This window comes from Tamandua tetradactyla, chromosome 15 (genome assembly GCF_023851605.1).
Source record: "Tamandua tetradactyla isolate mTamTet1 chromosome 15, mTamTet1.pri, whole genome shotgun sequence".
NCBI classification, from domain to species: Eukaryota; Metazoa; Chordata; class Mammalia; order Pilosa; family Myrmecophagidae; genus Tamandua; species Tamandua tetradactyla.
The window spans coordinates 49,105,745-49,128,836 of record NC_135341.1 but is presented as its reverse complement, the minus strand read 5'-3'; the positions used below and the strand labels follow the sequence as shown (position 1 = coordinate 49,128,836).

The window sequence follows — 23,092 nt, the reverse complement described above, 5'->3', positions numbered from 1 at the left end:
GCATGTGACATATAAAATGTGTGTATTAATCTATAAATTATAAGGAACAGCTTTAAAAACCATTGTACCAAGGGGAAACTGAATTCCCAAAGGGGAGGTATGAGGTCTGCCCAAGGAAACCTGGTAGGGTGGGATTTGGAATTCCTTGCATTATATTCCAAACTTTTCTAAACTGGTTCTGTTCATGATGTTGGGCAGGGGAAAGATGCCAGATTCATGCCTTTTGGAGTCCCTTTTGGAAAGTTGAGATCAGAGTAAGCTTGTCCCTACCTGGTTCCAATATTAAAATGATGAAGTTACATGTAAAACTCTAGAGCCCTCCATGTCCCTGTCCACTTCCTGAATGAGTGATCTCCCTGATCAAATTCCTTCCCCACAGAAGGTGGCCTTTAAGCCATGATGGGTGCCTGTAGCTTCTGGTATTTCAGAACTCAGGGCTGTGGTGCCTTTGGAGTTGACAGTATCATGTGGCCTGCAGTTGGGTTGAGTGTGCTTTCAAGATAAGCAAAATGTAAAGGTGGACTTTGTTGTGAGGGCAAGCAAGCAGATGCTAGTTATAGTTACTCAAAGTGACCATGGGTATGGCCCATGACAAACTCTGGGATCTATCCTGTAACTACTTATTGAAGAGTGCTTTGAAAACTGTTGCTTTTTTCTTTGTTTGCTTTGTATGTGTGTTATATTATACAATTAAAAAGAAATTTTTTTTTAAGTGACCATGGGTAGTGGAGGGGAGGGGACGGAAAGGGAGTAGAGCAGAGGCAAAGAATAAATTGAGTCTCCACACTTACCCATTGTTTTCTAGCAGGTGCTGATCTTGTCACTGGGCTTACTCCCTTAACTACCTCTTGCACAGTTGCAGTGATCAGTGCAGCTTTGGGTCAGGTCCTCTTCCTTGAGTTTTTATTTACTAGAATCATTAATTCTCAAACTTGGAAGCGATTTAAAACACCTGCTAGTCCATCCCTACTATCTGAGGAGCACCTTCCTTCAAACACCCATCCACACAGAATCCACACTCACTTGCTCACCCTCCACCTCCTAGACAGATGATTGCCATTGATCTTCCTGAACACTTCTTATGAGGAGAGTGTGTTCATTTATTTGAAACAATTCTTATGGTAAGAAAATGCTTGGTATATACCTCTTTGGTCTTAATTGTAGTCTTGAGTAAAAGTAGGTACAAGGAGAGGAAGAGGTGGGTGAGAGACTGTCAGGCCTGAGGGGTCAAAGGCAACCCCAGTCCTACTCTGCAGGTAGGATGACCAGAGGCTAACACAGGTACTTTGTTGGACTCAACCTCTAGGCCAGTGAGACCACAGAGTAGAAAGATATCTTTTTGGGTCACAGTGATCCAGAGAGAACTTCCTTAAATAGGAGAACTGGTCATGGACTTAGAACATGGGGATCCTTTGGCAAACTGGGGGAAAGGAAATAGGATTAAGAAAAAAAAAGAAGTAAACCAAAAAACTAGAATTGGGACTTGTAGACAAGACAAATGGGGTCAATGGTATTCAATTCCTCAGAACCAAGATTTGGGATCATAATTCCAACAGGAAAATCTTTGGTCCCTCTGTCAGGAGTCTCCTTCCTCATGGATCTTTTTTGCTGTTTTAGGATTACACACCAAGAAATGAAATAATCCATAGAGAACATCTAATTTAAGTTGTCCCTATATACAGATGGGGAACCTGAGGCTCAGGGAGGACTGGGCACATACATAATTCAGACTGGATGGGGTCCAAACTTTTTACCTCTCCAAGCTCCCTTGGCTACTTGGAGCCAAATGAAGCAAAATCCTTTCCCTTACTGAAGTGAAATGATGAGGACTGAGGACAAAGCTGTGTATCCTCTAAGTTCTCGCCCATAGTGGAGCACCAAACTGGGCAATGGCAACTGGTAGCATCATTCTCATGGTAACTAAAGACGATGCTGAGGACAAAGAGGTGAAAGGAAGATATGTGAAGAAAATAGCTTGGGTGGTGGTGGGTCTGACGGAGTCAGGTGGGGCAGAGAGAAAAGTGCTCTCCTTTGCAACATGGGTGTGACACTTGCCTTTGCCTGCCACCACCTTGACCTGCACCATAGGCTGAAATGAATAGGCAGCCAGCAGCTCTGCCAGCTAGGTATAGGGCTAGACAGCTAGACTAGGGCTACCCTGTATGACCTTGTTTCCTTGTATTCATTTCATCCATGCTTTTGTTCCCATCTCTTAAAATGTATTAACATGGCTCAAAATTCAAAAGATAGAGAAGAGTATTATGTGAGAAAGTTTTGCTATGAATATACGAGTAGATGAATGTATTTGCATGCACGCATGTATGGTCAGACATGTATTTTCCCCTGATGTTCTGTTGGCTCCCATCATTCCCCACTTCCCATGACTAAAAGATTCCTTCTAAGCCCTGGTTTGGTTTCCAGTAAGACTTCCCCTGAGATACAAAGGATAGGAGCTTCTCTCTTTGTGAGAGTCATCTTCTCTGAGGTCCAGCCTTACTCCTAATCTGCCAGCCACCAAACTGTGCTCCATGCCAACCTTGACTCCACCAAGGTTCTAGTGTAGCCAGCCATGGTAGAGAAGACTTAGTCCTGAGTTCTTCTTTTGTTATCAGTGAGATTACTTAGGGACGCTGTGGTTATTCTGGATAGTTGGAAATACAAGGATAGCTTGCTTTTTTTTTTTAACCTTTTATTTTGAAATAATTTCAAATTTACAGGACAGTTGCAAAAATAATACAAACCCCATACAGAGAACTCCAGTATGTTGGAGCTTGCATTTGTTTTTATATTGGGAATGTGTTAATGGTAGACCTCAAAATACAACTCTTAGTGCTTCTGTAATTACTCTGGGATTGTCTTTGGTGCTGAAAAGGAGGGAATTGGCTAGTGTTGCATACCAGGGACCCACAAGAGAAAAATAAGACCATCTGGGTCAAGAGGCCATATTGGGCTGCTGGCAGAGCTAACGGGTAGGTTAGGTCATTGCTACCACCCTGACTTACTCCCTACTTCCTAGTGTGGGTTCACCCCAGAAGACTTTAGTGTCCCTCTGAATGTTAAAACTACTTCTCTTCAGAAGTTAGGTTCTGCAATAATGGGAGGGATCTGAGCTGGATGTGAATTACGAAGGATGTTGCATTTGGCAGAGGTGGGTGTAAACTGTATAAGGTTTAGCTAAAACTCACTTCTGTGTGCTGGTCCTGAGAAGATCCTCTTGGCTCCTCTTGTGATACCTGTGTCTATCACACAGTCAATAAAATGTTCTACAAGCCAGGATAAACTATTCTTTTCATCATATTCTACATTTCCCAGGCTGTGGCTCAGGAACCAAGGGATAGCAGGTGGGCTGGGCAAGGCTGGATTAAATATTAATGGAGCTGTCACCACTACCCAGAGGAGCAAATGCCCAGAGCCAAACTGCAGAGTTACCTGGTGGCCTGGACTGAGGAGGTAGTGACTGGCAGACATGGTTCAATTTGCCCAGGTCCTGGCTGAGATAGGCGACTTTGGTCGCTTCCAGGTACAGCTGCTGCTACTACTGAGTGTCCCCAGCTTCTTGTGTGCCTTCTACATGTTTGCCCAGGTCTTCATGGTTCTGGAGGAGACCCACCACTGTTCAGTGGCCTGGGTCAAAAACCACACTTTCAACCTGAGTGCTGCTCAGCAGCTGGCACTGAGCGTGCCTCTGGATGCCACGGGCAGCCCGGAACCCTGCCTCATGTTCCAGCCACCTCCTGACAACGCCAGCCTGGAGGACATCCTCAGCCACTACTTCAACAAGACTCAGCCTTGTGAGACTGGCTGGGACTATCCTGAAGACAAACCTCTGTCCCTAAAAAATGAGGTAGAGTTTCCCTTTGCCTATCTGTCTGTCTGACCCTCTCCCTCCCATCACTGGCTGTAGCTTTGTTCTCTATATCTACCCCTATGCCTGCATGATTGACTGGTTGGTGTGCCTATTTTTCTTTTTGCCAGTCATCCTGTTTTTGTTTTCTACTTATCAGGCCATAAGGTTTCTTTGTCTGGTCTGTCTGCCTGTTTGTCCATTTGTCTTTGCCTATCCTTTTAGCCTGTCCCTCCCTCTCTTTGCTTGTTCTTCCATCCTCCTGCCCAGTTGCCTGCCTCTCTTCCTGTCCCCTCCTGTTTTCCTATCATTATGCCCTGCTCTTTAACCAGTATTCCCATATGCCGTTCCCTTTGCCTTTATCTTTTAGTCTACCCCCATGTGTCTGCATGGTTACATATCTTCTTATGTTTTCCTCACTCTCATCTTACACCATCTCTTTCCCTATCTACCCTTCTGCTATCCTGCTTGCTTGTGTTGGAATTCCTCCATTTTGGCTTCTCTCTGTAGTTCTCTGCTAGCCTCTGGGTTGCTGGAGGACACATGTGATTCTAGGTCTTGCCCTATGGATAACTGCTAATTTCATTCTGTTGGGAGGGACCCAGGCAGACAAACAGGAAGTTTCCTAGTCACCTCAGGCCACAAGGGACCCTCTGAAAGTATCTAGTCTCATTCTATTTCTTTCCAGATGGTGGGTTAAGGTACAGGTTGGAGAGATGGCTTGGCCAGGGCAGCATAATGAGTTGGTAGGAGAGCTGAGGTCTAGCTCAGCGCTTCCACTGTCCAGTTCCCTGCAGAAGAAGGAGACAGCACAGATAGTTGAGAAACCCAAAGGGTAGGGGTTATCAGGGAGTTTTAATTCTCACTTCTTTATCATGACATACATCACAAGCCTGTGACAAATCCTGAGCCCAGAGATTACACCTTCGCTTTTTAGTGACCATCTAGCTGCCCCTAAGACCTCACGACCTAAGGATATGTCCTACATGACCTACTCCTTACTCTTCACTTTGTCCACTCCACTGGGGGAGCTAGGTGGCCTATGAACTCTCCTTAGCCTCTGGGTCTGGCTCAGCCTAGTTAAGTCTGATGCTCACTGGCCTCTCTGTCATCCTCAGCCTTCAGTGCCCCTTAAATGCCTTGGGGCAATAATAAATGGCTACTTATACGTGTGCTCAATTCTCCTGCCTACCTCGGCAAATATCATCTCCTTAGAGCCTACAACATCTTCCAAACTGCTCAGAGCCCACTCTAGCCTTTGTTCACACCCTGTTCATCATGTGCTATGCATGCAATTTTTTAAAATATTTTTATTGTCAAACCTTAACAAACATACAAATATTCTTGACATACAAACATTCTATGCATAGTGTACAATAGTGGCTCACAGTATCATCATAGTTGTATATTCTTCACCAGGATCATTTTTTAATATATTACACCTCTCCAGCAAAAGAAATAAAAAAGAAAAAAATACACACCATACCCATTTCCCCTCCCTCTCACTGACCACTAGTATTTCAATCTACTCATTTATTTTAACCTTTGTTCCTGCTATTATTTATTTTTTATTCATATTTTTTACTCACCTGTCCATATCCTAGATACAAGGAGCATCAGACACAAGATTTTCACAATCACACAGTCACATTATGAAAGCTATATCGTTATATAATCATCTTCAAGAAACGTGGCTACTGGAACACAACTCTACAGTTTCAAGTACTTTCCCTCTAGTCACTTCAATACACCATAAACTCAAAAGGGGATATCTATGTAATACATAAGAATAACCTCCAGGATAATATCTCCACTCTGAAATCTCTCAGCCACTAATACTTTATTTTGACTTATTTCTTCCCTATTTTGGTAAGAAGGTTTTCTCAATCCCTTGATATGCCTGTAACTTTATTCAGTCAGAACCTCTTGTTAACTTTGTGCCGGGAGCAGTCAGAGGAGGGAGGCATCCCATTCCCCTTTCCAAAGACCTCTGGTGGTCAGGGGAGATCTGTGCCCGTTGAAGAGAAAGAAAGGGCTGGGTGGGCTTATCATCCAGGATTTGCTTTCTTCTGGGGAAAGAGTTGACAGGCAACTTTATGAGGAGGTAGCATGTGGACTAGGTAAAAAAAATGTTGATAGAGAAGAGAGGAAGGCCTTTGTACACAGAGAATAGCAAGAGAAGGGCCTGGAAGCAAGAAGCAGAAGGTAGGTCAGGAGCAGCAGGCAACCTGGTGTGCCTGGAGTAGAGGAGTGGACAGGGGTGTGGGAATTGGATGGGATGTTCTCAAGGACTTGGTTTATTTCTATCCTCATTCATCAACCGAGACTACTGGCTCTTCCTTATATTTAGTCCTTGCCTCATCCTAAGGACTGTGAATTTCCCAGAGTGTACACCTTTGGTACTTTGTACACTGCACTGCACTATAACCCCAAGCTCTGTTCCAGAGTGGAGCTAATTTAGTGTGAAACCTTCTACCTCTGCTTCCTGCCTATGAAGAGGGGCTCTGCCACACTGATTCAAGAGTTTCCTCTCTTACCTGACAGCCCAAGTTGCCTTATTCCAACCTGCAGCTTCATAATCAAACTGAAATAATAGTAATCCTCATTTGAGAAGAAAAGAACATGTTTCCTTACAGGCAGCATGCTCTTGGAGGACAGAGTACATTTCTTCTTCTCAATCACACACACACCCACCCACCCATCTAGCATTCACCTTTGGTAAAACAAAAAATGACTCCAGCCCTGTCCACATGGACCTCTGAATAGGGAGGGAAGCAGGACGTCAATGAACAGCAGCAAAAGTATGTGATCTGTATTGGAACCAAAGAAAGAGTAGAAGAGCACAGAAGGAAGGAAAAGGAGCAGTGAGGACAGCCATTTTGACAGCCTAGAGGCTTTGAAAAGACTGGCATATTGAGGCATGCTGACATGATAAAAGAGGAGGTTGGAAAACAGGCAGGAGCCAGCTCTTAAGGGTCTTAGATACAGCACTAAGGACTTTGGGCTTTTTCCTAGGGAGCCAAGGAAAGCCGTTGAAGATTTTGGAATAAGAGAGAGAAATGTAATAGGGTCTGCTTCAAGTAATGAGAACAAGATTCTGAGAGTATGGGTCTTGCAGCCACCGCAGCTAGCTTCAGACAGAGCCATCCACTAAGGCCAGGGGTGTTGATTGGCATCCCAAGTTGAAACCCTTTTTATCTCTGGTCATCTATAATATGACACCACCACATGAGCTTGGGCAAGCCTTGGCACTTCTCCAAGCCTTGTTCTCCATTACTGTACAGGGGAATGATAAGATTTCATGCAATTAGAATGAGGATTTAATGAAATAAGAGGTATGTAAACTGCAGGGAGGTAGTGAATAGTGGCTTCCAGGGGTGCCAGCCTTGGAAGCCTCCCATTGTTTGGTGCTCATGCCTTCAGAGCACTGTACCGTGCTTTTGTCTGAGATGTTTGTCACCAGCTGTGAACTTTGTGAGGCCTGGGTCAGTGCATCCTCATGCTAGCTAACATTTTCCGATACCTTCCTATGTGACAGCCACTGTACTAAGCATACTACATGTGTTCATTCCTTTAACCTTATCAGGGGATACTATGTATTATATTTTGTCCCCATGTTGTACAGAGGAAGCCTAAACAGATTGGCTAACAGAGTCAAGGTCACACAAAACTACTCAGTTCTGACTCCAGAGCCTGACAGCAGGCCTTTGGTATTATTTATTTATTTTAAATAGCGTCTTCCATGAAGACAATCCATGGTCATTGACCAGAACTAGGTGCAACAAGTTCAAGTCCCCTGTCCTGCCCCACTTTGTTCCCCAGGAACAATTACAGTTAATTGTTTGACATAATTTCTTAAAAATTAACAGTTGTCCTTGAGAATGGAAGTGTGAACATAAACAGTAACTCCTAGGTTGGTTAATTTCTTGCTAAAGGTTATTTAACAGATGGTAATGGCTAGTTGACTAGCTGTGGGCATTTAGTCATTCATTAATTCAGCATACATTCTCTTAGACTTTACTCAGTTTCAGTCCCTGTCTGGGGGAATAGGGATGTCTCAACTTTGCTGTGGATTAGGTGCTTAACCTCCCCTGCCTCAGTTTTATCATCTGTCAGCTAAAGTTGATAAAATGCAATATATCAGAAATATATTGGGTTTTCCAATGGGGATTTGTTAACTTACAAATTTACAGTACTGTGGCGATGAAAATGTCCAAATTAAGGCATCAGCAGGATGATACCTTCTCCCTAAAGACCAGCTACTGGCAATCCTCACCTCCTCTCCCTTTTCTCCCAGGTTTCACTGCTTCCAGCATCTTGCTTCAATGCCTTCCTCTCTGAGCTTCTGTCTATGTCCTTGATTCTCAGCTCCTCTGGCTTTTCTCTCTGAGTTACTCTGGGGGCTTTTTTCTGTTTTCTCTCTATCTTTTATCTTAGAAAGGACTCCAGTAAAAGGATTAAGACTTACCCTCAATGAGGTGGGTCACATCTCAAGTTAAAATCCTACTCACCTAAAGATCCTACTTACCAAAAGTCCATATCCACAAGAATGGGTTAAATTTAAGAGCATGGTCTTTTGGGGGTACATACAGCTTCAAACCATCACATAAGTCAAGGACTGTTAACAGAATTATATGAGATATGCACGTAAATCACTTAGCACAGGGGTAAGCACTCAAAAAGCCTTAGTCATTGCTGTCATTAAGCTATGCCTGTGAGCTCTGGAGGAGAGCTCACCTGTCATCATCTCCCCCAGTCATTATTTCTGAACTGTGTACAAGGAACATGGAACTCCTTGAGGGGCCTACAACCTCCTGGATGGTGGTATCAGTCACCTGAGCTGTGTGTGCACATGCAGTAGATGTGCACAGAGCTACAAAGGCTTATGTATTTTCTCTACTTGGTTTCCCAGTCTTTCTGTGATATTCTCTCTGAGTCCAAGTGGGTTGGTGTCTGTCTCTCTCTTTGTGTGTGTGCACACGCGCGTGTCCCTCTGTCTTAATCTCCTTTCTCAAGGGGTTTATGAGGGCTTCTTAGGATCCTGACTGCTGAGAATTTCAGGAGGACTTTGCCGCCAGATGGGCACACTTGGGGAGACCCAAGTGGGTCACAGGCTACCCTGCCTGTGGGATAAGCGGTCCCATTTGTTAGGAAGCAACAATTAATGGTCTCCCAGATTTTGCATCCTCATTGTATCAGTAATTTCTACATGGTATCCCCAGGCTAAAACACAGTTCTATTAGGTAATTACGTCCAAACAACTTAACAAATGTTTATGTCCTGACATCTTAGTAGCAATTTAAATATATAAGTCGAAAATTTTTAAAATTTCATTCTTAAATAAATACAGTTATAATAGAAGGTCTGTGCCTGTGGGACACTGTATAACTCCTCAAGCCTTGGACAACACCACTCCCATTTTCTGTTCCACATTGATTTTCACATGGTATTTGTTTTTATCACAACTGCTGCCAAAAATACAGCCTCACTTAGATTCACGTCTAAGCGAATGTAGTATGCTCTTCTGTTGAAACTGTGAACTATCTTGAGCTATAGTTTGCGTGATGTTTGACAGGTATAGACTATTGCTGCATTTCCCTTTAAAATAGCCTTCTGGGAACTGTGGGTGTCTGCCCAGAGAGAGGGTGGCAGTGGGAGGGTGGTAGAGGACTTGCCCTCAGTGCTGCCTCAGGACACACCTGCCTGTGTCTGCCTCAGTTTGACCTGGTTTGTGACCGGAAGTACCTGACGGAGACCTCGCAGTCAGTATTCATGGCTGGGCTCCTTGTTGGGTCTCTCATCTTCGGGCCTCTCTGTGACTGGTAAGAACCCTGACCAGCTCACCTCTGACCTAACTTGTACTGAGCCTCCTGGCCCAGGACCAGGTTTTCCCCTTGTACCTCCTCCTATTGGCCTCCAGAACTAGGTCATGCTTCTCCTACCCTCAAAATGGGCTCCTCCTCACACGAAATCCCAGGGCAGGAGTGGCTCTCCCTTGCCTATTCCCCCCTCAGATAGACTCGGAAGAGGGACCCCTCCCCCAGAGACCTGCCTCTTTGCTGCCCCAGGATTGGCCGCAAGGTTGTTATCCTAATTCAGCTGCTCCTCTTCGCCCTCATTGGCCTGGCCACAGCCTTTACGCCCAGCTTTGAGCTCTATATGACCCTGCGCTTTGCTGTGGCTACTGCCGTCGCCGGATTCAGCTTCAGCAATGTCACCCTCCGTGAGTATCTGGGCCTGGAAGCTTCAGCCACAGGGTGGTCAGGGCCTGCGGTCTGGGCACTCCATTTCGGCCTGGACATCTACCTGGCACTAGGCACACCAGAGTTTCTAGTGCTGGGACTGAGTCTCCAGACCCTCCCAGGGTGGCATCTGGGGAGTGACAGGGAGTAGGTGGGCAGTATCTGAGCTCAGGCTCAGCCTCTCTGTTCCCACAGTTACAGAGTGGGTAGGTCCCTCACGGAGGACACAGGCTGTGGTCCTGGCCCTGTGTTCCTTCTCCCTCGGACAGATTGTACTAGCAGGACTTGCCTACGGCATCCCCAACTGGCGGCTCTTCCAGATTGCCGGCACAGCACCTGTCTTGTTGCTCTTCTTTTACTTCTGGTAAGGAGACACTTCCCAGGAACAGGCCACCCCTGGGTTAGCTGTGCTGTGTTGGGATTGGAGTCCAGCACCCAGATTCACCTCAGGGAACAGTCAGAAACCAGCCTAGGCAAGGAAGCCTGTAAAGGCTGAGGTGCAGGGTTCAGTATGCATTGGATCAGTCCAGGAAGGCTTCCTGGAGGAGGGGGAAGGCTCTGCAGGACTCTACTCTCCAAAGGTCACAGATACTTCTGGCCTACAGGGTTCTGCCAGAATCTGCACGGTGGCTCCTGATCAGGGGAAGGGTAGAGGAGGCAAAACAAGTGATCCAGAAGGCAGCTTCAGTCAACAGCAGGAAACTGTCCCCAGAATTCTTGAGCCAGGTAATTCCATCATACTCAAGCCCAGCCCTACCCACAAATATAACCCATACAGACCTTTCTGCCTGGCCCCTCACTCTGTACCTTCCTCCCAGCTGGCCCCAGAGGAGACAGGCCCCTCAGGAAATGCCCTGGATCTGTTCAGATACCCCCAGCTGCGAAAGATGACCCTGATTCTCTTCTATATCTGGTGAGTGCACCAGGCTGCATGCCCCTCCCTGAGAACAGAATCAAAGGGCTGTGACTTCCCTAGGGAGTGTCAGTGGAGTGGTGGGATGGAGGCTCTATCTGGCTGTATTAGTCTGTCTGGGGATTATCTCTCACTGGCTGTGCTATTATCTCCTGTTGTGACTTCTGGCCAAGGCAGTTTCTCCCTCTGGGTATCATGGTGTTCCATCAACCAGAAATGAGTGACGGGGACTCTTGGACACTTTGTAGGTTTGTGGACAGTCTGGGATACTTTGGCCTGAGCCTCCAAGTGGGGGACTTCGGCTTGGACATCTACCTGACGCAGCTAATCTTTGGAGCCGTTGAGGTGCCTGCCCGCTATTCCAGCATCTTCATGATGCAAAGATTGGGCCGCAAGTGGAGCCAACTGGGGACTCTGATTCTGGGTGGCCTCATGTGTATTGCCATCGTCTTCGTCCCAACAGGTATCAGGGCTGGCTTTCCCCCACCCATTCTACCCTACACCCCCAGCTCCCATCACAGGCTGGACAAACAGCCATTGCTTCCCTTTCTGGAGTCAATGCTTCCCTTGGTTTCAGGTACAGAAGGTATGAGGAGTTTGGGTACACGGGGAAACGGGCAGGGCCCAGGTACTGGGGTTACCTACCTAGCGTGTCTAACAAGTGTTCTCCCCCAGATCTGCCTATGGTGGTCACTGTGCTGGCCGTGGTGGGGAAGTTTGCTACAGCTGCAGGATTTACCATCTCCTATGTGTACTCTGCTGAGCTCTTTCCCACCGTCATCCGGTAAGAGCTGCTAATGCAACTCCTGCTCCTATGTTCCTGAGACCCTGATTTTGATCATCCCTCTGTCTGCCCTCATCACCATTCTACCATTCCAAATGGCTAACAGAGCTGGCCCTAGGGCAGTCCTGGGTGGGGTAGAGAGCAACCAGAAATTTTCTCCAAGTCCTCAAGTTGTCTCCAGGCTGGTGGTAGGTCATGCCCTGGCCTGATCAGGACTGAAATATGGGATACATGTAAAAACGAATGGCCCAGGAGAAGAACACTAAGGTGTGAGGGGTAGTCTTGACAGGTGAGCAGGAGTCTAGCAGGCAAACAGAGAGGCCTGGAGGTGGGAGAAGCATGGCACACAGTTGAACTACAATTAGTTCATTATGCAGGAGCAGAGAGCAGAAGGGCTGGGAGTGGCCTACATGAGGCTAGAGACTCTGTAGGCCTATGGGGCCTTAATAAGGTACCTGGGCTCTCCTGAGGAAGGAGCTGTGGCCTACAGTTGAGATTGGGTCTACTCAGCCTCCCCTGCCCTTCCCTCAGGCAGACAGGCTTGGGGCTGGTGGCCATCTTCTCAAGGATTGGGGGCATCGTCACACCCCTTGTGATCCTGCTGGGCGAGTACCAGGCGGCCCTCCCTATGCTCATCTATGGCAGCCTCCCTATTGGAGCAGGTTTGCTTTGTGTCCTGCTGCCAGAAACCCGTGACCAGCCCCTGAAGGACACCATCAAGGACCTGGAGCAGGGGCCCCACCAATGGTGAGCAGTTTCCTTTGTCTGAAGACTAGGACCTGGGCCTCACATCAGTGGTTCCTCTCCCAGAAGCCCATACCGCCACCTCACCATTACTCTTTTGTTGCTTGGAGGACTAGTCCTGGGCCCTCTGGAAGCATAGATGTCTGACCCAGAGTCTACTTTGGGAAGGGAGATGACAAGGGACACTGCTGTGGGATTAATTTCTGGGTAGCCAGTGGTGATGACCTTTTGCTCCTTCCAGGTCCCCAAGGCCAGTACCCTCAGAAAATGGAGTGAAGGCCACAGGAAGAACTTCCAGCCCAGGAATGGCCTTTGTGAGCAGCACTTACTTCTGATTGTGGTCTGGGAGGGACAGACCGTCTGCAGCAGGGAAGCTGCCTAAACATTGCCCTGGATATGACCAGGACCTGAGAGGACCCAGGGCAAGGCCAGGCTTGCTTATGGAAGGAGGCAGCACACTATGGCCTGGTCCCAGCCCCAGCCCCTCACTGCTGAGCCTAATCCTGGAGGCATCTGGGAGAGGACGTCTCTCCCTTCTTCATCTATCTCATCTCCAGAGCCCACACCCTCAACATCCTTTTCTAAGTTAGGGTCTTGGTGTATGGCGGGCTTAACTTGTTTTCTGGCGCTCTTGTTTGGGTTTGGCTCCTCCAATCCCCTTAATCTGGACATTCCTACCCTCAACACACATTCCAGCCCAGAAAAGAACACCAAATACATGGGAAAAGGAGGAGAAAAAAAATCAAAATTGTGGACTCTATCCAGGCAGGTAGAAGAAAAAGCTGTAGATGAAGAGAAGGTTGTTTTTCCTTCTAATGCCCAGACTGGGCCTCCCTGGCTAAGATGGGGCCCCACAGAACATTTGATACTAATAAGAGAAGAATCTGTATTCAGTCTAAATCAAAGTTTCAATCTTGCATTCTTTTTCAGAGATCCTCCAACTTCCTGCCCCATAGTTAGCTCATGGCTAACCTATATGTGTCTCAGGTACTGGTAGTAGAGGGAGAAGGGGGTTGTTCTGTTCCTGTCCTTGCCCCACCTCCTCTCTCTACCCCCCACCATACTCTGCTGCTTCTGGCTCCTTCGGGGCCCACCCAGGGTGAGTGGAAAGATCAGAGGTCTTTTTACTTTGCTGTAGCTATTTGCAGTTCCTTACAGGCTTACACTGGCTGATCATCAGTCCATTGCTGCAAGCTTCCAAAAGCTGACTCCTCCAGAGGGCATATTTGTGGGGTTTTCAGAGATCCTCCTAGCACCCTTGCACTATTCCTTAGGATGAGCAATGTATTCAGCTGACCTCTTGGGATTCCTCTGCTGCTTTTGCCCCCAGCAGTGCTCCTCAAATAGTCTCTCTTACTGTGGCACCCCCTTCTTAGAAGACAGCCCTCTTGGATGGGGTCCCATCAAGTTACCTCCATCCAGGCTACCTGGCACAAGAACACCTTGCATCTTTGCCTCATGAAATGAGGGAAAAGAACTTGTCCAGCTACTACTTCCTCTTTGTCTTACCCTCAAAGACATGTTCAGCCAACTGTGCACAAGGGAATAAGGTTCCATTCTGTCCTTCTCACAGAAACCCCAGTGCATAACTAAGAAGGGTTCTTTCAGAACCTCCCTCACACTCACCTTCTCTTTTGTAGCCTGGAGGCGGGTATGGGTACTGGACTAATTTTGTTCTTTGTAAACGCAGCATGGATGTGCCCGGTCCCTTTCTTTTGAATTCATGGTTGTTTATTACTCATGGGTCTCAGCTTTGGAGTAAAGGGAAAAAGTTTTATTTAGCTTCCTGCTGGCATATGTACACATAGCCCCCTCACCCCCACCCCAAGCTAAATTCTCCCCTAGGGACAACTCAGAAGTCTGTCTTGGCACAATGTAGACCCTAGGCTGAAACTGCCAAGATGGAAAGACAAAAGCCACCTGGGGATGGAAGTAGGGGAACTCATTTCAAAGCTGAATATAGTTTGCTCTTCTAAGATGTGGAGACTTACATCCCATTGAGGCAGAATGATCTTCATTCCTGGGGAAAGACTTAAATGTGCACTTTATTTACATGAGCATAAATACAGACTCAACTATTGTCTTTGGAGACTTTTTAAAGATGGATTGTAGGCACTAGGAGAGATGGATATCTTTCTGCATGTGCTTAATATTGCCCTGTGGCTTGTCGAGGTTAATGAGTAACCGTTTATCTTTTAGAAGTTGCAGATTTGAGGTCTGCAGCTCAGCTCTCTGGGACCTCAGGGGAGAACATATGCAGGTCGGTTCTCCACTCTATCCAGGCAGTGGCCAGCATGAGCAGGACTGTGGCTGTTCTCCTTAGGGCAGCCCAGATTGGGGGACATACTAGTAGTGAGCCCATTACTCAGTGTTTATGGTTAGTTTAGTGGAGGGTAGTGCAGGCCTCAACTCTCAGGTTTGGGTGCAGGAGCCCTCCTTACTCTGGGCCTCAGCCATCCCTGTTTTAGGATGGGTGATTTCATAAGTCCCTTTAGCATTAATTCTCAAGAATTCCAATCTTGGGTTCCTGTCTGGATGTGAAAGGCAAAGGAGTCCAGCAATCTGCCCCTAAGTTTCAAGGAGGTAGAAAAAACTTGATGTTTCGCCCCTTCCCCACCAAGTCTACTGCCAGGCACAGGACAGGGCTGAGTCTGCAAGCTTGACCCTAACTCATGCACCCCTGATCTTTGTCCCACTCACTTTCACATTCACCTACTTGCTAACCATCAGGGAGATGGAAAGAGATATCCACAATTCATCTGCAGCTATTAAACTGATCCCCAGAACTTCAGGGGAACTGCCAAGGATGAGGACACTGCAGGGCATTAAACTGTAGCAAGCAAGCTCCTGGCAGCAAGCAGGCTGCCTCAAGTGTAGCCAGTTACCGTATTAGGGAAACACTGCCAACAGCCAATCACCTCCCACCAGTGAGCAGCCAATCACCTCCCTCAAGTGTAAGAATTGCCCTATTAAGAAGCCATTCTGTCTATAAATACCTTGTATCAGCCCCTGATTGGGGCTTGGACTTTCAGAAACACTGGGCTGAACCCTGTGGCCATAGAGTAATAAAACCTACTTCCTGAAACTTCAGAGTCTCGATCCTGGCTCATTCTGTTTCCACATAACATTCCTGGAGGCTTACAACCTCATTCCTAGTTACTCGCTCCAGTCCTGTTTTTGCATAACGTTCCTGGAGGCTCTTGCAAGAGCCCCGTTCCTGGTTTCAGGATACTACATTTCTGGGGGCTCACCTGGGATGGAGAGGCTGGTGATATTCTTACCTCCCTCACCCATGGCAGTGACATCACCCAGACCAGAGACTCGATGGAATCCAGTGCCAGCAATGGGGTTTTTCCCCATCATTTGGACTCCTGACCTCCCCAGCCGGGGCGCTTGTCACTGCCAGAGCGGTGATGGATCTGGAACAGTTCCAGGAACTAGGTACCAGGGAGGACTGCCCATCTGACTGGTAAACACCTGGGTGCGTTCGGTATCAGCCCACTTGTAAAAGGCTACGGGTGCCTGATCACCTCCCAAGATTATCTGAGTACCAATCTCCGTCCAGAGGACCAGGGGAAACTGAAGTCTTCAGGTTTGGTTTCAGGAAGGGCAGTGTGGGAGGGGTGCTAGAGTGTGTGCAACTGTGTGAGTGAAAGGAAGTCCTGGGCCATAGGAGCCGTGTTCCAGGCCACGAATGAGTTTAGACCCTGTGATTCCTGTGACCCTGCTAAGGGCCAGGCCAGATCAAACAAAGCGACTGTCTGAAACCCTCTGTTGTACGATTAGTAACCTCCTCCCTGTCTGTTGGCTCCAGAGATATGGGAGGGGAGGTCAGCAAGAGACCATTATGGTGTATGATGTCCAACTCTAAGAAAGCTTTTACTGATGACTGGGGAGTCAAGCTGACGCCCAGCCAATTTAGGAACTTGTATGAATTAGAAAGGACCACCTTTGGGGTGGATTGGCCATCTGTACTGGTTTGAAAGGATGTATGGACCCTAGAAAAGTCATGTTTTAATCAAAATCCCATTTTGTAAAGGCAAAATAACCCCTATTCAATACAATATGTTTGAATCTGTAATTAGATCATCTCCCTAGAGATGTAACTCAATCAGGAGTGGTTGTTAAACTGGATTAGGGGAGATGTGTCTCCACCCATTTGGGTGGGTCTTGATTAGTTTACCGAAATCTTATAAAAGAGAATGACGAGAGAAAGCCAAGAGATTCAGAGAGAGCAGAGCAGAATGACACAGCTACGAGAAGCAGAATCCACTAGCCAGCAACCTTTGGAGATGAAGAAGGAAAATGTCTCCTGGGGAGCTTCATGAAACAGAAAGCCAGGAGAGAAAGCTAGCAGATGAGATGTGTTTGCCACGTGCCCTTCCAGATGAGAGAGAGAAACCCTGACTGTGTTCACCATGTGCCTTTGCAGATGAGAGAGAAACTCTATGTTCGCCATGTGCCCATCTACTTGAGAGAGAAACCCTGAACTTTATCGGCCTTCTTGAACCTTCTTAAAGGTCTCTTTCCCTGGATGCCTTTGATTGGACATTTCTATAGACTTGTTTTAGTTGGGACATTTTCTCGGCCTTAGAACTACAAACTAGCAACTCATTAAATTCCTCTTTTTTAAAAGCCATTCCTTTTCTGGTATATTGCATTCTGACAGCTAGCAAACTAGAATACCATCCAAGGGAACTTTTGAGTTAAAAAAAAAAGTGAAGGTAGTTTATAGTGTAGTGTCAGGGATGCCTGGACACCTAGATCAATTTCCCTACATTGCCACCTGGTTGAAAGTTGCAAAGAAGAAACCAAGGTGGATAAAGACTTGCATAGATGGACAGTGCCAGGTGCTTCTCACCCAAGTGGTAGACAAGTCCCCCAAGCAACTGAAAGGCAAGCCCAAGGTCCCAGTTCTATCCAGTACACCAAAAGAAGACCACCCATGGCCCCACCAAATTCCCCCTCAGTCAGCCCAGACTCCCTGAGTAGTCCAGAAACATCACCCGAAGCTCCACTGAGTCCAACCACTCTTGGGTCCCCCCACCTCACCCCTGCCAAGCCACTGCAGCCGTGGCCCCAACCACATGTGACAAACAAGATAGAGGACCCCAGCCAGAAAAAGACCAGTGAGCTTGAGTGCCTCTGAGACGGAACCAGTGTGCCTACTGCCAGGGGGAAGTGCATTGGAAGAGGTGCCCCAACAAATCTGCCCCACCAGCACACAGGGGATCGCAGGACACCAGCTCCAGGCCTCACCCTGATCCTGCCGCCACTGCCCTGGCTGGTGACGAGCTTTCTGACTAGGACAGGCTGGTTCCATTTTTCAAGCCCCCAGGAACCCACAGTCAAGGTAAAATTGGGGGGACTTTATGTAGATACCGGTGCCGAACACTCGGTGGTAACCCAGCACCTGGGGAGCTCAGCCATTTTTAGGCTGAACGGTAGACATAGTCAGCACCTTTGGTATGGTATGAAAAAAAATGTTCCTGAAGACCAGAGAATGCAGTATTGGGGGCTACTCAGTGTCCACCAGTTCCTGTATATGCCAGAACGGCTGATGCCGCTACTGGGAAGAGACCTCCTCAAGAAGCTGCATGCCCAGATTACTTTTAGGCCCAGAGGAAAAGCCTCCTTAGGGATTGATGGCCTCAGAAGATCTTACTTCTAACCGTACCAGCAGGCAAAGAATGGCAGCTGCATGAGGAACCCAAGGCAGGAGGGGAGGTCTGCTCTAGCCTTCCATTTCCAGACATTCTAAGCATCTGGGCTGAACACAATCCACTGGGCCTAACCAAACACTGGTGCCCTGTGGTGATCACCCTGAAACCGATGGCAAGGCCGGCAGCAATACGGCAGTATCTGATCCCTCAAAAGACCCTCGAGGGAATCCAAGGCCATTTGGCACGGCTAGAATCCCACCAGGTTATCCGGCCCTGCCACTCCCCATGTAACATCCCACTGCTACCCATGAAGAAAGCTCAAACGGGAATTTTGCCCAGTCCAAGACCAGCGAGCAGCCAATGCAGCCATGGAAACCATTCACCCCATGGTTCCCAACCCTTATACCTTCCTCAGCCTGGTCCTAGGGAGAGCCAAATGGTTCTCGTGCTTGGACTTGAAGGACGCCTTCTTCTGCATCCAGATAGCCCCAGTCAGCCATGAAATATTTGCCTTTGAATCGGAAAGGCCCTCCATGGGAACCAGAAGACAGTACACCTGGACTCGGTTGCCTCAGGGGTTCAAAAACTCCCCCATTATCTTTGGGCAAGCACTAGGGAAGGACCTGCAATCATTCCCAGCCAAAGATTACAACTGCACTGCCCTACAATATGTAGATGACCTCCTGCTTGCCACTGAATCCCCCCATGAGGGCGAACGAGGGCCGGAGCACCTTCTCCTTCACCTGGACCAAGCAGGGCACCGTATTCCCCAAAAGAAGGCCCAAATCTGCCAGCAGCAAGTCAAATATCTGGGTTTTTTACCTACAGCAAGGAACCTGGAGCCTGGGACTGGAGTGCAAACGAGTAGTTTGTGCCATCCCCACACCAACTTCCAGAAAACAGGTCAGGGAGTTTCTAGGGGCAACTGGGTTCTGCAGAGTCTGGATCCCGAACTACGCACTCCTAGCAAGACCCCTCTATGAAGTTACAATGGGGGGCAACAGAGACCCATTCCAGTTGGGGACTAAGCAAGAGCCACTTTCCAACGTCCAAAGACAGCACTCACATAGGCCCCGAGTCTAGGCCTCCTGGACTTGGAGAAACCCTTTACCCTGTCTTTCCACGAATGGAAAGGGACAGCCATCGGGGTGTTAACGCCAAACACCCTAGTGCCAGGATGGGAGGACTAAACAGCCAGTTAGCAGGTCTAAGCCCGTTTGAACACTTACAGGTAGACTTCACAGAACTGCCACGGGCCCAGGGATATCGTTATCTCCTGGTATTCATCTGTACCTTCTCAGGTTGGGTAGCAGCATACCCCACCCACTCAGAAACTACTCAGGAGGTGGTGCAAGCCCTCCTAAAGACATCACCCCTTGGTGTGGAATGCTGCTCACCATCAGCTCTGACAATGGCCCCACTTTTGTAGCTGAAACCCTCCAAAAGCTAGCAAAAGTCTTGCAGATAACTTGGAAGCTCCACACTGCCTATCAGCCTCAAAGCAGTGGAAAGGTGGAATGGATGAATTGAACTCTTAAAACGACAATTAAAGAAAATCTGCCAAGAAAAAAACTGACCTGGGTACAGGTGCTCCCTCTAGCTCCGTTTAGAATTAGATCTGCCTCTACAGAGAAAAACAGGCTTCATACCTTTTGAACTACTGTATGGGAGGCCACCACTCCTCACCAGAATCTTGCAGGGAAATTGGAAACTTAAGCCTAACCCAATACTTGGCTCAGCTAGAATGGGTTCTAAGTGAGCTGAAAGAGAAAACATTAAAGGCAGTGTCTGGGCCTTTCAGCATCTACCCCTCCCCACCCCCATACATGAATTTGAACCAGGGAATTTGGCAAAAAGGCTCCCTCCAGCCTCAATAGAGAGGCCCTTACCGTGTTGTTTTAGCAACCCCAACAGCTGTCAGAGTTGTGGGGATCATCCTGTGGATCCACCACTCTTGGGTAAAATGAGCCACCGCAAATGACCCCTGGGAGTGCACCCCTGATACTGAACACCAGACACCCATTATTCTCCAGAAGCCACTGCGCCCTTCTCTATTGCAGCCGAGATCAGCCAACCATCCTGTGACTGAGGCCTGAACGACCATTGTTGCCCTGTTTTAGCTCACTGGAAGAAGCAAGTCAACACACGGCTGAAGGTTGAGGGGCCCTTCAAGCCCTACTTTAGTCACCCCAGAAGCTAAGTGATCTATGCACAGCCAAAGCTTGAGGAGCTGCAAACCAGCCTAAGTGTCCCCTTCCCCTTCCCTATAAGTGCTCCTGTGCCACAGTGCTCCCTTTAGCCCCCTGTTCTTGCTAATCAGGTTCCTGATCCTGAGTGCTGCTGCCCCAGAGTGTGTGTCTCCATTCCTCCCCTGAGGCAAATTGTACGTTCATGTGGTGGCACTTTCCGTAGCCAGCACCATGCGCCTCACTCCTCTGTTTCTGCTCAGCATGGTCATAAGCCCTTTCAAGGAGAATGGTGCATGCCAGGCATGACTTGAGACCACCGATGTTGGGAAAAAGGTGGAAACTACCATAGTTCTCTATAACCAGTATAACTTATGCCAGGGCAGTTCTCAAACCTGCATTCTTAATGGAACCCAGTATTCTCTATGCACCCTAAAGGAAGGTCCCCTAGTATGCTATAACCCCACCTCACTGGGTCAAGTAACACTCTACTCATTGGTCTACCAAGGAAAAACCATTGCTACTGCCCCTGAAGGAAGCCCCACAGTCTGTGTAATTTTCAACACATGTACGATGCTGGGCTTCACACACCTGATTGTAAGCTGGCAGGACCGTGGTAGGGAGCTTGGCAGTCAGCTTCAGCTGCCAGCACAGGTTTCAGGGACATTCAGGACACTTCCCCCTTGCACCCAGGTTCAGCACAGTTTTAACCCCGCTGGCTTAAGGAGCTCACCACCCCCAGTCCTCCTGGTGGACAGGTGTACACAGTCCTGGGGATTCCCTAACTCGGAGCCAGGGCCAACATGCCAACGAATGGCACAGGGTCCCATCCTGCTACACCGGGAAACACGGGCCCACCAACCAGTTCTAAACAGGGCCCCTTAGTCCACTTACTTCAGGCCTGCCCAGACCCACCCAGAACCTGTTTGTACAGCTAGCTGAGCAGACAGCTTCCTCTCTCAATATCACTTCATGTTATGTCAGTGGAGGAACAGGAATAAGAAATCAGTGGCCTGGGAAGCCCAGGAATGGGAAATGCCTGCAAACGTCAGCATCACTCTCCTTGAATTCCCTGAGCCTCAGGGCAGCTGGTGGAGTCTAGTCACTGCTATGGTAGGGAAAACTTTGCGTGGTGTGATGGGGCTCATAGTTCACCATACCAGTCAGTGAGCTCCCATGTTTAGGATAGCAGGTACACCACACAAGCACCAGGAAAACTACGTGGAAAGGGAACAAACATGACAACCAGTCATCCCCTTTCCCTGCGCTTAATCTGGTTAAATATTGACAGGATGTGAGCACTCCCAGTCCTTGGCCGGCTCCTGCAGGGCTCTATTGGATATGTGGGCAGACAGCCTATAGGCAGTTACCTGCTGGGTGGACTGGGTCATGCGCGATAGGGACCATCAGACCAGCCTTTTTCCTAGCCCCCTCTGAGTGGGGAGGACAGCTAGGATACCCTATGCACGTGAGCCCCAGACAGAAGGAAGTGTAAGTGCAGGAATAACCTTTGGGGATTGCAAGGATAATGAGTGGCCCCAGAACAAATAATCCAGTATTACGGACCTACAGCCTGGGCCAAAGACGGATCCTGGGGCTAAAGAACTCCCATTTACATACTCAACTGCATCTGTCTTCAAGTTGTGTTGGAGTTAATAACCAACAGGACTGCAATGGCCCTAAACTCCCTGGCTGATAATCAGGACAAAATTCAAACCACAATCTATCAGAATAGGCTGACTCTAGCAGATGAGGGAGGGGTTTGCGGAAAATTTAATTGGACTGACTGTTGCCTCCAACTAGACAAACAAGGGAAAGTCATCAGGGAGCTGACCGATCAGATGAGGGAACTAGCCCATGTGCCTGTACAAACATGGAACCTATTCATGAGTAGGTGACCTATTCACCTTTGGGGAATTCAAAACCCCGATCACCAGTGTCTTGGGCCTGCTAGGCATATGCCTCCTCGTGCCGTGCCTCTTACCACTCCTACTAGCTGGTCTGCAGCACTCCAGAGAGGCTCTGGTAGAAAAGAAAACAACAGCCCAGATCCTGTCAGTGTGGAAATACCAGTACCTATCACAACAGGAAGATGAGATATAAGTGATGCAATTGCTTACTAGCGTGAGCAAGCATCAAAAGGGGGAATAAAGCAAGGAAGCTCCTTGCAGAAAGCAGGCCCCTCCCTGCCCCGTAGTTCAGCTTTTGCAACCCTTCCTGGTTCAGGCCACCAGCGAGCAGCCAATCACCTCCCTCAAGTGTAACCAATTGCCATATTAGGAAGATGCTAGCAGCCATTCTGTCTAAATACCTTGTATCAGCCCCTGATTGGGGCTCAGACTTTCAGAGGCTATTCGGCTGAGCCCTGTGGCCATAGACTAATAAAATCTACTTCCTGAAACTTCCGAGTCTCAATCCCGGTTTGTTCTATCTCCATGTACTGTCCCTGGAGGCTTGCAGTCTCATTCCTGGTTATACACTCCAGTCCTGTTTTTGTACAACGTTCCTGGAGGCTCTTGCAGAGCCTCGTTCCTGGTTTCACACTACAAAACAAGGCAACTGGCCCAGCATGTGGGGCATGGAAAGACCCCTTGAAGATAGACGTCTAAGGAGGGAACTGAAGGGCAAGCCAGAGGTGGCCAGGTAAAGAGAAGGCAGGCATGGGGTGCAGAGGAGCTTCCATGTATGAAGACATATAATGGGCATATAGCTGGAA

At 48.1% G+C, this 23,092-nt stretch overlaps 1 protein-coding gene and 1 long non-coding RNA gene across 2 annotated transcripts in view; one reads left to right on the top strand and one right to left on the bottom strand.

Annotated features, from left to right (window-relative positions):
- Positions 1–2: 2 nt before the first annotated feature.
- SLC22A13 (solute carrier family 22 member 13) lies at positions 3–15,273 on the top strand. The gene is made up of 10 exons (XM_077129792.1): positions 3–3,844; positions 9,563–9,666; positions 9,913–10,067; positions 10,282–10,450; positions 10,692–10,812; positions 10,905–10,999; positions 11,248–11,462; positions 11,675–11,783; positions 12,315–12,530; positions 12,769–15,273. The coding sequence occupies exons 1-10, from the start codon at positions 3,467–3,469 to the stop codon at positions 12,860–12,862; spliced, it is 1,656 nt and encodes a 551-aa protein (XP_076985907.1). The 5' UTR covers positions 3–3,466; the 3' UTR covers positions 12,863–15,273.
- Positions 8,369–23,092, bottom strand: part of LOC143657424 (uncharacterized) — a 19,046-nt gene continuing 4,322 nt past the window's right edge. Inside the window, exons 2-3 of the long non-coding RNA XR_013162852.1 lie at positions 14,154–14,278; positions 8,369–8,462 (exon numbers count right to left, since the gene is read on the bottom strand). This is a non-coding gene — a long non-coding RNA (uncharacterized LOC143657424). The remainder of the gene's footprint in view (positions 8,463–14,153; positions 14,279–23,092) is intronic.

Excerpts from the sequence above, each read along its gene's own strand:
- SLC22A13 (XM_077129792.1), top strand. The coding sequence starts at position 3,467 with ATGGTTCAATTTGCCCAGGTCCTGGCTGAGATAGGCGACTTTGGTCGC. Across the intron at positions 10,068-10,281 it reads CTTCAGCAATGTCACCCTCC|TTACAGAGTGGGTAGGTCCC; the intron begins GTGAGTATCTGG and ends CTGTTCCCACAG. Across the intron at positions 11,463-11,674 it reads CATCGTCTTCGTCCCAACAG|ATCTGCCTATGGTGGTCACT; the intron begins GTATCAGGGCTG and ends GTTCTCCCCCAG.